The 14,211-nt window shown below is 40.9% G+C and overlaps 1 protein-coding gene and 1 long non-coding RNA gene across 8 annotated transcripts in view; one reads left to right on the top strand and one right to left on the bottom strand.

Moving 5' to 3' along the window:
- Nf1 (neurofibromin 1) overlaps positions 1 to 14,211 on the top strand; it is a 255,492-nt gene that overhangs the window by 126,583 nt on the left and 114,698 nt on the right. For all 7 annotated transcript variants that reach the window (XM_085695476.2, XM_085695470.2, XM_085695469.2 and 4 more), the window contains 5 exons: positions 189 to 347; positions 1,219 to 1,316; positions 2,677 to 2,823; positions 4,212 to 4,358; positions 6,150 to 6,260. In XM_085695476.2, coding sequence (XP_085551602.1) covers positions 189 to 347; positions 1,219 to 1,316; positions 2,677 to 2,823; positions 4,212 to 4,358; positions 6,150 to 6,260 — 662 coding nt within the window. The remainder of the gene's footprint in view (positions 1 to 188; positions 348 to 1,218; positions 1,317 to 2,676; positions 2,824 to 4,211; positions 4,359 to 6,149; positions 6,261 to 14,211) is intronic.
- On the bottom strand, positions 9,053 to 13,101 carry LOC148120879 (uncharacterized). Its single transcript, XR_015738795.1, has 2 exons — positions 12,535 to 13,101; positions 9,053 to 10,158 (listed from the first exon to the last, which is right to left on the bottom strand). It is a non-coding gene; the product is annotated as an uncharacterized LOC148120879 (long non-coding RNA).

Below are 14,211 nucleotides of genomic sequence, written 5' to 3'. Positions count from 1 at the left end.
AAAATCACCCATGATTACAGTTAAGGATAAACCTTATTTTCTGGTGTTTTGGGGGAAAAAAGTTAAAAACAGGACATTCATAAGGTTGACAATGCTTTGTGCAGAGTTTGACCTTCAAGCTTTTGTTTGTTTCCGCTTCTTTATTTCAATGCAAAGTGTCTACTCAAGTCTCAACTCCTTGTTCTCAGGTGGTTAGCCAGCGTTTCCCTCAGAACAGCATCGGTGCAGTAGGAAGTGCCATGTTCCTCAGATTTATCAATCCTGCCATTGTCTCGCCATATGAAGCAGGGATTTTAGATAAAAAGCCGCCACCTAGAATCGAAAGAGGCTTGAAGTTAATGTCAAAGGTGAATTATTTTTATACTCTTGCAATGTTTAATTTCCTTTCCAACTAAGTTTTTAGTTTTTCATATCCAGAGTACTTTGTCTTCAGTTTGCTTTTGAAAGTTCCATGGTTTTTAGTTATGTACCTTTTGTTTTTATTTGTTTATATTGCAGAGGAATTCTTTATATATGTACCTGATGGGCCCTGTGATAGGAAAATATATTAGCAATTTAATGTCTGTCTTCCAGTGAGGTTTTTTTTGTGTCCCTGCTCTGGAAAATTTGAGGTGGAAACAGAAATAGAGATTGTGGGGTTTCTTTCTTGTTGTTATTGTTGTTAACATTTGAGACTTGGAACATGTGTCTTTGCGTAAAAGTGCTTGCCATACAAGCATGAGGACTGTAGTTCAGCTCCCCAGCACCTAAGTAAATGTCAGGGGACATGATATTCAGCCTATTATCCCAGCACTAGAGGCAGGAACAGGATCCCTGGAGCAAGCGGCTAGCTAGACTAACTGAATCCACATACTCCAGGTTTTGTGATGGAGAATGATGGAAGGAAACATTCAGTGTCAAACTCTGGCCTCCACATGCCTGCTTGCATCTGCCAACTCACACACTTGCAGACAAGCGTTCATACATGCACATATCACACATATACATATATAGTGTAGAAATACTTGAAAATATATTTTATATATGTAACATGTATATATACTAATATTTCTATTTGAAAAAAATCAAGTGCTATCTAGGGTAATTTTTTTTTTACACTAAGGAATAATTGATTTGAACTACCAGTAGAATTATCAATGGAAAATTATAATGACTGTTAATATATAGATTTCATATAGCAAATAATCTGATTACTCATAATCCTGTTTGATTATTTAGATACTTCAGAGCATTGCCAATCATGTCCTGTTCACAAAAGAAGAGCATATGAGGCCTTTTAATGATTTTGTGAAAAGCAACTTTGACTTGGCTCGAAGGTATGAAACCTTGCTTGCCATGTTTCCATTTCACTCTAGTCTGTGTATCTGGTGTACATTGAATTCCTGTGTATGATTTTAACCCCCTGTCCTTTCTAGATTAAGAGCATATTTTGTGTCATTCCAGTATAAGAGACATTGTAAAAAATCTGTATATTCTTAATTTCACGGTAGTTTCCTTCTTTGGAAACTGAGAGAAATTGTTGGCATTTCCTAACTTTGGCATTGCTTCAGAATGGGTTCAGATTTCATTTATTAAAAAGTCAAACCAGGGACCAGAGAAACAGCTCAGAGGTTAAGAGCACCAGCTGCTCTTCTAGAGGTCCTGAGTTTAATTCCCAGCAACCATGTGGTGGCTCACAGCCATCTGTAATGAGATCTAGTGCCCTCATCTGGCCTGCAGGCATATATGCAGACAGAACACTGCATTTTAGATACATAATAAATTTACATAATAAAATGTAAAAAAAAAACCCTAAAACCAAATGATACAGATAATATAGTAGAATGTTTTGGTGGTGATCCTGTTTTCTTTTTTACTTAAGTTTAGAAGTTTATCTGAATTTAAAACAATTCTCTTTAAGCCAAACAATGCAAAACCAGAAGATTTTGTGATGAAGAAACAAATAACTGTTGAGGTTTTAAGACTTTAGAATATTTTTCTGCTGGATTTCCGTAACTAATTCTTCATTTTCATTTTCTGAATTGTTGGCTTATTTGTAACCTCGGGGTACTACTATATTTGCCAAAGTTGCTTTTAAAGAAAGATTATCTGGCAAAAGATAATTCATGTGCTTTGTGAAGATGTTGGTGCCCTGAAGTCGCTTTCCACCATGTGAAACCTAGCTGATGTCATTGATATGTACCCTGGCATTCTGCAGCTGCTCACTCTTTCTGGCCTTTCTGCTAAGAAATTGGAGCTGAGCTATAGACTGTTAGAGGGAAAAGTGAGTGCTATTTTCAGGTAGAAAATAACTTCGTGACCACTCACGGAAACTTAGGAGAACCAAAGGTCCAGACCTGTCTCTGACAGGCAGTATGACTTTAAGAGAGGTCTTTACCTAGTCTTTTATTTCTTTATCTTTACGATACTAACCCATTTCCAGATTTTATCATCTAAATTTGTTGTTCTCCTACTTTTGGAGCCTACTTTGATGCTGAAGTAGAAAATGAGTATCAGAAATGGAAAGCCAACTTTCTCCTTGTGCTTCTTATTTGGCTTAGGGACAGTTACTGTGGGCATAAGCCCTCCACATTTGCAGTCACTGTCCCTCTGTTACTATATCTGTATAAGTTCAGTGCATAGATGAGTTTGAGTATACCTAGTGTTAAGAGCTCTAATGGTTTTGCGTTTTTGCAGGTTTTTTCTTGATATAGCATCAGATTGTCCCACAAGTGATGCTGTAAATCATAGTCTTTCCTTCATCAGTGATGGCAATGTGCTTGCTTTACATCGGCTGCTTTGGAACAATCAGGAGAAAATTGGCCAGTATCTTTCCAGCAACAGGTATGTTTTGGGGGAAATTAAACATTTAGTTTAAATTGAATTAACAAAATTATTGATCTTGAATAAAGGCAGCTTTTTGCCTTAAGAATTATGATTTGAAAGGAGAAATGCAGATTATATATATATACATTGCGAAAACCAACTCGTGTTAAAAGATGAACAGCACTGCTGTTGCTGTAAAGCCTGTGATGGTATTAAGTGTATGTAAAGAAAGCTTCGTGTAGGAAGTACTGAGACAGCCATGGTGCCGTGCTCTTTAATCCCAGCACTTGGGAAGCAGAGGCAGGGAATCTGAGGCCAGCCTGGATGGTCTACATAGAGAGTTTCAGGCTTGCCAGGGTTACACAGTGAGACCCTGTCTCAAAAGAGAGAAGTAATGCAAAAGAGAGAGATAGAGAATGTGAAAGAGAGACAACAGCCAGTAACTAAAAGTATTTTATTGTCTGTTTTAGTCAAAGCCTCTTGTGGTATAAACTACATGGTGTCCTTTCTGAGAATTATTGCCTTTTTAGTTATAGGATTGTAAAAGACTCTGATTTTTGTGTCTAGGGATTCCTGTGGGTGCCAATAAAAAAATAATTTGCTTATTTGTGAGAAAGATAGGAGACCATAACACTATGGCTAAACAATTAGGAGATGGGAGTTTAAAAGGAAAGACTCTGTAATCCTTTACGAATCATAAAGTAGGCATGGACATGACTGACATGTTCCACTAAGATACGAAAAGGAAGTGCTTCATCCTTGTGTCAGCAAAATAACTTGGAATTTTTAAAGATGAACATTCTCTTCTCTTTGATTTGAATACGTATTTGCAGTTTGATGCTAAGATTTTTTAAAATGTGCTATTTACAAAATGATATTTCAATTATGAAAATATAGTCAGTGATTTGACAGTTCCATGTCTGCCAGCTAACTTAAACATCATTTAATTTTGATGTAACCACTGGTCTTTATAACATTTTATTTGCTGAGGGAGGAAAAGAAGGAGAGAGCAAGAACTCTAAGTACTCAAATACATGAGCCTATGCGGCCATTCTTATTCACACCACCATGCTGCTCTTCCAGAAGGCCCAAGTTTGTTCTCAGCACCCATGTCAAGTGCCTCACAACTGCCTCTGAATTCCAGCTCCAGAGGATCTGAAACCCACTCTGGCCTCATACATATATATGCATACATAAAAAATAAAATAAATCTTTTGAAACATATACTTTTGAGCTGGTATCACAGGTTTGATCCCAGAACTAAGATGCTGACATCTTTCAGTACTGCTTACAAATCAGCAAGGAATAAGTAGTTAAAAGAACAGCAGCAAGTGATGGTCTAAGGAGTGGTAGGCTGCCCAGGTAGTATGAAGTACCATTTCTTAAGCATTGTCTGTTGTTGCTAGGGATCATAAAGCTGTTGGAAGACGACCTTTTGATAAGATGGCCACACTTCTTGCATACCTGGGTCCTCCAGAGCACAAACCTGTGGCAGATACACACTGGTCCAGCCTTAACCTTACCAGTTCAAAGTTTGAAGAATTTATGACCAGGTAAAACACAACTTTAAAAGATGATTGTATCCTTGGGGGGGGGGTGAGAAACAAAATTTACCATCAGACCCCTTATTAAATATGCTTGTATTGCATTTATATAACCATGTTTTATTTGCTTTTATATATTGATTTTCTTATAAAAAGAATGATGTCTTACCAAATGATAGCTTCTCATCTAGCTTTAATAAATTTTTGTGGTTTTTTTTTTTTTTAAACTTGTTTGTGTGTGCTAGTATGCCCTTGCCCACAGCGAGTATGTGAACTCAGAGAACACCCTATGGGAGTCATTCCTCTCCTTCCATGTGTCTCAGGGGTCAAGCTCAGATTGTCAGGTTTAGTGACAAGTACTTTAGTTGCTGAGACATCTCGCTGGCTCTCTTTGACATGTTTTTCATTTAATGCTTTCAAGAACATATAGATAACATTATTTTCATATTACACTTAGAAAATACATACAACTTAATTGACCTAGATTCATACCTGGTTCATGGTTTTTTTAATGTAAATTATAAATTCTTTCTATCATACAATTATTTTTTGAATCCTTCAAAAAGTTAATGGTTTTGCCAGGTGATGGTAGCGCACACCTTTAATTCCAGCACTTGGGAAACAGAGACAGTCAGGTCTCAGTGAGTTTGAGGACAGCCTAATCTACAGAGTGAGTTCCAGGACAACCAGGACTGTTACACAGAGAAACCCTGTCTCAAAAAACCTACCCCACACACACAAAAAAAAGTTAATGATTTTAACCTCTTTTAGAGTAAGACTCTGAAAACACAGTACATTCTTTATCACTACAAATGTTTCTGTGAACTTTTGTTTTTGCACCTCATTTAGAGGGCTCTGATCTGTGAACTCAGAGATTCTCATTGTTAGACACACACTTGGTGTTTGCTAAATATGTATCTTTTTACAAATGCTACATTGGGCCTGTGAATTGGTTGTTTTATTCATAGTATGTGCCGAAAGCAGGAAGAAAACACTCTCATCTGATATTCAGAAGTTAATTTACAAAAATTAAGGTATATAGTAGTAAGACCTTGTTTTAGAGAGAGAGGAGGCAAGGGAAAGGAAAGATAAACTGAGAGGATCCAGTCCAATGTATGTCTAGTTCAGTATTACAGAAGCCACATGTAGTGAGAATGTAGTGAGCAGAGATAGTAATCAATAGAGAATAATGGGTATGAATTTTTCATTCATATCCTAGGGTTTATAAATTATTTAAAACTTATAAAAGAATTACACAGAGTTTCAGCAGAATATATCAAAATTAAGCCATGCTCTTTCAGAAATTTATTTCAGTACATAGAGGAATTTAATGTGAAAAAGTATTTCTAATCAGGGAAACTAAGATGGACTAAAATAAAAGCTGAGTAATCATCAGGAAAAGGATGTTCATGCTGTTTGTGAAGATACACTTAATACAAATCAAAGAAGAAAACACGGGATGGGAAGCCCTTCTCATCCCTGTAAAATTCATAAACAAGAGAAGATTGATGAACTAAACTTGCAAAGAGGAAAAAGACCCCCAAAAACCTTTTATCTGGTAAAAAAAAATACCATGAGTAAAAGGTAATCCTGGGCTCTCTCCTTACCCACCAGTATTGTTAGGTAGCCCCATGAAAGCTCTCATGACTCAGGACAACACCCTGACATTTTACCCTTCAGAAGACCTGTTGCCTTGCCAGTATTTTATTATTCTTTAATGTTACTGTTGATTAATTCTATGTTTTTTTAGCTGCTCAACAATCTGTTTAAAGCCTCTGTTTGACTCTGCTCTTTTTTTAGGCATCAGGTACATGAGAAAGAGGAATTCAAGGCTTTGAAAACGCTAAGCATCTTCTACCAAGCTGGCACTTCCAAAGCTGGGAATCCTATTTTTTATTATGTTGCACGGAGGTAAGAGATATTTTGTAGTCTCTTTTAATAGGGTTTTTCAAGTGATAGCAAATGAAGAGAAGTGGTTGGATTTATGTTGTTTCCTATTTGAATTAATACCCCTTAAAGATACACTTCCTTGGATAGTCAGCCATCTTGTTCTAAAATGCTGCTCACTGTTAGGTTTCAGACTATTCAGTTCACTGTTGTCTCTCTGGTACCTCAGAGTTAAATACCACCATGGGAGTTAGCACAGTTAACAGAAAGAACCTTACTTTGTTTTCAGGTATATTCTAATTTCATAATATTTATAACACAACAATTGGAACTTCCCTCTTTTAAGAAGAAAAACTTGAGCCTGTTTCTGAGAATTCTTAGCAATATATTGTGTGAGGCTGCATTAGGATGATTGCAGAAATAATTTCAAGAGCTGTGGGAAATGGATGTAAAGATGGACTGGAGTGGCTTAGAAAACAGGCTATGGTGTCCTTAGCCATACTGTGAGCTTCTCCTTTTCCATGGCATTGGACTTGCTGCCTCTCCTATATAGTCTGGACCTGAAGTCACTAAAAGGTTCCCATTCTGTTTCTTATTAGCTGCTCTGACCCTTCATCTTTGAGAAGGAGGGAGTGCACTTACTTGTTAAACTGCTGTGTCTCTTGTATGATTTTGTACCAAACTAAGTTATGTTTAAGTTGGAGGTTTTCTTTTTTGATATTACTTTGACAAATCAAATTTTCAACTTTTAGTGTTTTGCTTTACACTTTGAAATGGGACGTCAATAAATAGCCTGACTGACCTATAACTCATGATCATCCTGCCTCAGCTTCCTGGGTGCTGGTTTTTTTTCTTTTTTTAAATGTGTATGGTCACATCTGTACATCACAGGCCTGTGTGATACCTTCAGAGGCCAGAGAGGGCATCCGATCCCCTGGAGCTGAAATCAGACAGCTGTGAGCTGCCATGTGGGATCTTGGAATCAAATCTAGATCCTTTTGATGAACAACTAGTGCTTTTAACTGCTGAGCCATCTCTTCAGCTCCTGAGTGCTGGCCTTAGAGCCATGTGTCTCCATGCCTAGTGCCTTTTCTTTAGTAGAGCTCCTCCTGGCCTTTGTAGTTTTCCTGGATATGATGCTTAACTCCAGGATAAATGGACACAGTAGAAAGAACAGAGAGAGGTCCTGTTTCCCACATTCTGGTAGTAAGCCTTACCTGTACAGTCATCTAGTCAAGGAGCTCTGGAGTATGACTCCTTTTTGGGCATTCCTATATTTTAGTGACTTAGACAACAATGCATTAGGAAATATTTTTGAATTGTGGATTCCAATCTCTACAGACATTTCAGGTTTAAATGTCAAATTGGCCTCATCTTCACACCATGTTTTCTTTCAGTGTCCCTTCCATTCCCTATCATTTTAAATATTTCCCTTTCTTTCTTGTTGTCTTCTTTGTTAGTCACTAAGTGTGATTTTTACCTGTGAGATCTGATACAACAACTAAGGTATTTTAGTTTAGGCTTTGGTTACTACCAAGTCTCTCTTATTTTCTGAAAAAGATGGGCCCAAAGAAAAGCATGTATCATTAGAGCCATCCCAGATATAAACAGAACTAAGCCACTGTTGCTGCAAAAACTGTATACACTCTGTTTCTTGGCTTTGTGTTTACCTCCATTGCATGTTTTTCTGATTTCTGTATTATTTCAACTTTAACTCACCCAGTGACCACTTTATTACTTCAGTATTGCCTACTAGAAGTTCTTGAGAGGAAATACGTTGGTCAGCTGAAAAGCATCATTGTTAGGAAGACTTTCTGTGCTAGATGCTGACCAGGCAATAGAGACCTGGCTGCTCCAAGCCAAGTAGTGCATGTACCTGGCCCAGTAGTCATGTAATTCAAGATGTAGCTATTCAATGTTCATCAGTGACTATCCTTAGATACAGGTTTTAATTAATTTAAATTGGATCGTCATGATCTAGTGTTACCATCTAGTACTTTGGAAATGTCTTTATTTTTATTTTATGTAGATGTGTGAGTGCATGTACGTATATGTATTGTTGCATGCATGTATGTATACCTGTGAGTGCCTGGTGACCGTGAAGACCAGGAAGGGGTTGCAAGTAGTAGTGGTTTGTGCTCTCTCAGTCTAACAATCCCAGTAGGAAATGTCTCGCCTAGTAGCTTCAACAAAAGTGCTTAAGCTTTGCTGGTTTGTCTTGAGTCACATTTCAGTTTTTCAGGTCCATTACTTTAGCAAGGAAGATGGACTCTTTGGCTCTTTAGGTCTTGTCATGAGCTTATGCCTGGAGCATACATGCATGGTATGAACTGAAAGGCAAGGCTGAAAGCAGAGTTTATTTCCCAGAGGAAAATTGAGCTTCCAATAGCCAAATGAAGAAAAATGGACAAGTAGGCAGGCAGAAGTAACAGAAATGCTCTACATGCACCTTTAAAAAGACCCAGAAAAGACTGACTCTGGTGGTGTAGCCTGCAGTTCCAGCACTGGGAAGGCAAAAAGAGGATTTTCGAGTTCTAGACCTATATGGGACACATACGTAGTTTGAGGCCAGTCTTGGCTACCATCAGAACTTTCCGTACAAACAAATAAACAGACCCCAAAAAGATGAATCTGACACTTCTTGCAAGGTGCAAAATAGTGTGTGTGTATGTGTATGTTTATACAGAAATGTATATAACTGTATACATTACATTGTTTATATTTGACTCTGACACTTCCTTGCAAGGGGCAAAGTAGTGTGGGTGTGTGTCCCGCGCTACCGTCTCGCCAGCAAGAACCACGCGGTACACATAGGATACTTCTGCAGTAAAGCTTTAATGCCCCTTGGGAGAGCGGGCATCAGCCAACATGGCGGAGACCCAGATAAGATGGAACCCATCCCTTATATAGGAAACAGACCCTGCTTTGGACGTGTCACTCTTGGATAGGTCCATTGTTCCCAGTCCCAGGTGATGCCTCGGGAGTAGGCGGGGACTCAGTGGGAAATTACCGAGCACATGTGCGTTCACCTGGCGGTGAAGCCGGATGTCAGCGCCATCTTGATAATGGAGAATGTGGCTGCGGCCTTCTACATCTCCCCCTAATTTTACTTCTTTGCAGAAAGGCAACTCCCTAGGAAGGTAAAGATAGAGGTCGCACTTCCCAAAATGAAAACATTAAAATGGGCTTACACGGAATCTGTCCCTAGGCTCATGACACCTGGAACCTATCCGGCCTGCCCTTTGCCAATTTTCTGGGAAAGGGAATATACGGCAGGAAACCCTTAAGCAAAGCGATTTATCTCTCAGAGAGGGCCATTCTCTGTGCGATGCTCTTCAGCTCAACAACCTTCAGGGCTAGCTAAGCCAAGCACTCCACCCTGTGCAATGGACCACAGTCCTAGGGGTGCAGGAGCTGGTTGGCTTAAACCTTACTGCTTTAACATAGATAGCCACATATCAGTAGAGGCCCCTGTTCCAGGGCAGCCAGCGCTTGTGCAATAACCACTTTGTCCCTACGATTTTGGGATTTGAGTCAGCAGACCATCCAGAGGAGAAACACTAATCCATAGCATAGGACTGTTCCAAAACATTTCCACCCCCACCCATTCTTTGAAGTAGGGGAATGAGGGATACGGCCCAGGACAGGAGTCCTACGGCCAAGCTTATAAATCATCTCTAGGACGGTAGGGAGGGGGCCCAGAGTCTTATTGGTTGTAAAAAATCGGGGAGACACCGCCATCCTATGGTTGACTGGTAACAGCTTCAGGAAGGCTGAGAGTGTCCTCCATCGGTGTTCTGTCATCCATCCGCAAAATGGCAGGAGGAACAGCAGCCAGGTCCTCAGGCGAATCCGTGTGTTGTGGATCACTCTTCACTGTTCGGGTCAATCGCTCTGGCAGCCAGAATGGGCTTTCTTGATCCTGTGGGAAGACACAAACAGCTCCCCTGGATCTCAATAAGATGGGATCCGGGCCTTTCCATTCATTAGAAAGCACATCTTTCCACTTAACCAAATCTTTGGGCCGCTGCGGATCCGAACAATGTCGTGTTGCAGCATTTTGGCCATTATCATCCAGATTTAAAAAATTTATGGTGAACAGAGCCATGGCGATGGCCATTCTTGGCATCGGGGGCAGTTCCTTTATTATTCCCCCCCTTTTTGTTTAAATAGATATTTATCCAATTTTTAATTTGAATAACCATGGTATTTTGTAACCTATCTTGAAGATACCCATAGTGTTTAGCAGAAATAACTGACAGGATAAGGGAAACTGATAGCAAGCAATAACTGACAAAACAAGGGGAAATCTAGCAGCATAGCAATGGCATAGCAACAACAACATAGCAATAACTGACAGACCAAGGGCAGGAGCTGGACCATCCCTCAGGAACCCGCCAGCTCTGCAGCAATCAGGTCAGACAGCTCCCTAGCAGAGGCTTTGTCCTCAGGCCTCTGGACAGATGAATCCACAGCATGAATAGTAGCATTTCTAGAAAAAAAACAAACAAACTCTTCTCCCAAAATAACATTTAAGAGTATTAAAAAACTCAGTGTAAAAATTTAGCACAGTCAGTACTGAAAGTAGGCTGGTCTTGAACTTAGAGACCTATAGGTCTCTGTTTTAAAGAGCAATCTTGTTTGTCTGTGTCATTATAGTAGGCCTTAGAATTAAACCATTTTAAATCTGGCACAGATGAGATTATTGTTTTAAAAATATGAGAAAACCGTTTTTCTGTTTTCAGCCTGGAGTCCTAAGATGACGTGGCCATTGGGGAACCCATATGGGGATCTCTGTTTTTTACGGTATGGGCCGTGTTGCCCCAGTGGCGCCTAGGAAAAACCCAGGCCCTGTTTGTTGATATTAGATTTAAGATTTATTGGCTCCTGTATTCCTTGCCGGTACGGTGGCCTTGGGTTCCAGAGCCCGGCCCGCCATCCAAGGGCTGTGCGCGGCCCTGGGCCTGCTCGCTGTGCGGATCCCCGTGTCCCGCTGTGTGGCTCCGCCTGTCCCAGGCCAGGAAGTGGCGGCTCCACCCCCAGGTGCCCCTGCCTTCCCCGCGGGGCTAGCCTCGTTCTCTGAGGTCTGAGGCTGTGTTGGTGGCGGAGTGTGGCGGGAGCCGACACCCAGACCAAGGCTGCACAGGCCGGCAATAACTCAAGGTCCGCGCCAGAGCCTGCGGCTCAAGGGGCCAATGGGAGAGGCGGCGAACAGGGCCGCTTCCCTACTAGCCAACTCTCAACACCTGTGCCATAGCAAAAGCGGCTATAAACTCTCACAGATCCAGCCAACGACCCAATCACCCCAAAATCCAAGGGCCCTTCGCATCCATCTCCCTGCGGAGCCCGAAACACCAGACAAGCCAAGCATATACATAGCAATCTTTCAGGAGGACTTGAGTTCTTAAAATGCTAAGCAGTTCTTAAAAACTTAAGTCGCACTATGTAGATGTAATACGGTACTGCCTGTTTACTGCCTCTAAACCTTAATTGCGCTTTTATTATGATAAATACGACCAGCCCTGCCTGAAGTCAGCATCGTTTAGCATAGCCAAATGGAATCAGAGCCATTTTACCCTCAGAGACCAGCACAGTTTTAGGTACATTGTAAGCCTTCTGGCCCGGCTGCCTGTGGCACCGCTGTGACATCCTCCAGGCCAGGCACCAACCGAGCCTGCGCAATTGAGCCGGCGCAACGTGCTCCCCATCATAGCCACAGAGCAAAGCTCCGCTCCAGCTGCCCTCCAGCCCCAGCTGCACCCACTCCGAGCCCAAACCGGTGCACGGAGCAAAGCTGAACTCAGAGAAGCAGGCTTGAAAGGACCTCATTTAATCTTTAAGGGAATTTGGGCGTCGTTTAGTCTCTTTGGCTGCTTCCTGCTGTTATTGGGCCGCTGAATTTTAGGGGTATACATTACAACATTTCAGGAGGTCTCGGTGATTCAAACCACGTAAATCCCAAGTACACCCTTAGGCTCTCCCCCTCCGTGGAGACGAAAACAGAACCTCCCTCCCAAAACACCACATCCTCAGCAGTCTCCAAGTTCAAATATCCCTCTCCCATCCAGTACACAAAAGACAACATGAACAACACAACATAAAGCTTTTGACCCTGCAAATCAGCCTTCTCCCCCATCTCCACTCTCCCAAAAATCACCGGGAGGTCCTTTTTAACTTATTTTTTTTTTCTGTCTCCCCCATTCTTTACCGGAGGGTCATTTTTTAACTTATCTGGGTGCGCGCACAACCTCCCACTGCTGCTCAGTTTCTGATATGCTCTCTGTACTTTAGAACGTACCTCTCTGAGCACGCATTCCTGCAGTTCTGAATCCTCCTTGTGTCCAAGGGGTCTCCGGCGGTGCAAAGTTCTTCTTTTTCCCGGGTTTCGGCACCAGATGTCCCGCGCTACCGTCTCGCCAGCAAGAACCACGCGGTACACATAGGATACTTCTGCAGTAAAGCTTTAATGCCCCTTGGGAGAGCGGGCATCAGCCAACATGGCGGAGACCCAGATAAGATGGAACCCATCCCTTATATAGGAAACAGACCCTGCTTTGGACGTGTCACTCTTGGATAGGTCCATTGTTCCCAGTCCCAGGTGATGCCTCGGGAGTAGGCGGGGACTCAGTGGGAAATTACCAAGCACATGTGCGTTCACCTGGCGGTGAAGCCGGATGTCAGCGCCATCTTGATAATGGAGAATGTGGCTGCGGCCTTCTACAGGTGTGTACAGAGAAATGTATGTAACTATACACATTAAATTGTTTATATTTGAGCCAGGAGTATAGTTCAACAGTAGAGCATCTGTTCAGCTTGCATGAGGTTCAGGGTTCAGCACCCAGACACAACACTACCAAGCAAAACACTGGGACATTCACACTGCTGATTCTACTTCTCTTAGGAGAGTGAACGTGCTTGGAGAGTGTAGGGGTCCAACATTATATTTCTGTCATTAACCTCTTTTTTTTTTTTAAGTTTTTGTAAGTAATTGAAAATGTAAAATCTAAGTATTTCAGTGGAGAGTTTCCTCTGTGAGGTACTCTGGGTCTTCACAACTTTTTTTGTCTCATTAATACAGATTATTACTTACATTATTTAATGCTTTCTTTACATCAGACAAACTGCATATTACATAATTTTTGTTTAATCCTCACAATAATCTTCTGAGGTAGTATTAACAGTACTTAACTATCAACAAAAACTCAAACCTAGCTATCAGAAAAATCTAATCTAGGGACAAGACTAATTTGTGTATTTAAACCGGCACCCCAGATGATTTATCTGTAATTAATTTATTTGGGTTCTACTGGGTCATTTTATTCTTGGTAACTCAGCTATTTAGAATCATCACCTAATCTAAAGCTCCTAACTCACTGATAATTAACCACAGGAATTGTTGCTATTAGCATACTAGGTTTGTTGAGTTAAATAAACCCTTATCTATGAGCATAAATATCAAGCCAATATTTCTTTAATCTCAGCACTTAGTCAAAAGGCAGAGGCAGGAAGATCTCTGTGAGTTTGAGTCCAACTTGGTCTACATAGTGAGTTCCCGGACAGCTGGGGCTATGCAGAGAGACCCTGTCTAGGAGAAGAAAAGGAGACGAGGGAGAAGAGACCGAAGGAAAATGGTGGAAGAAGAAAGAGGGAGGAGGAGGAGGAAAAGGAAGAGGGAAAAAAGAAAAAAAATCCAATAAACAGTTATGAGACATTTCTTTAGATAAAATGAGTTCTTAGTTCTAAGCATCTGTTTTAAAATACAAGTCAAGATTTACTCAGAATGCACTGTTATCATTGAATCAGTAGTATTCTGCTATCATACTCTCATGAAAACAGTATTCCACTGATGATATGTTTTGTAAAAGATTCTTTAGACCTTACCAGTCTTTCAGTCTATTTAATTAAAAATAGTAAAATACAATGGGCTGGAGAGATGGCTCAGCGGTTAAGAGCATTGACTGCTCTTTCAGAGGTC

Source organism: Myodes glareolus, chromosome 9 (assembly GCF_982192425.1).
Source record: "Myodes glareolus chromosome 9, mMyoGla1.1, whole genome shotgun sequence".
NCBI classification, from domain to species: Eukaryota; Metazoa; Chordata; class Mammalia; order Rodentia; family Cricetidae; genus Myodes; species Myodes glareolus.
Note: the sequence above shows the minus strand (reverse complement) of the source record. Positions and strands in the feature narration are given on the sequence as shown.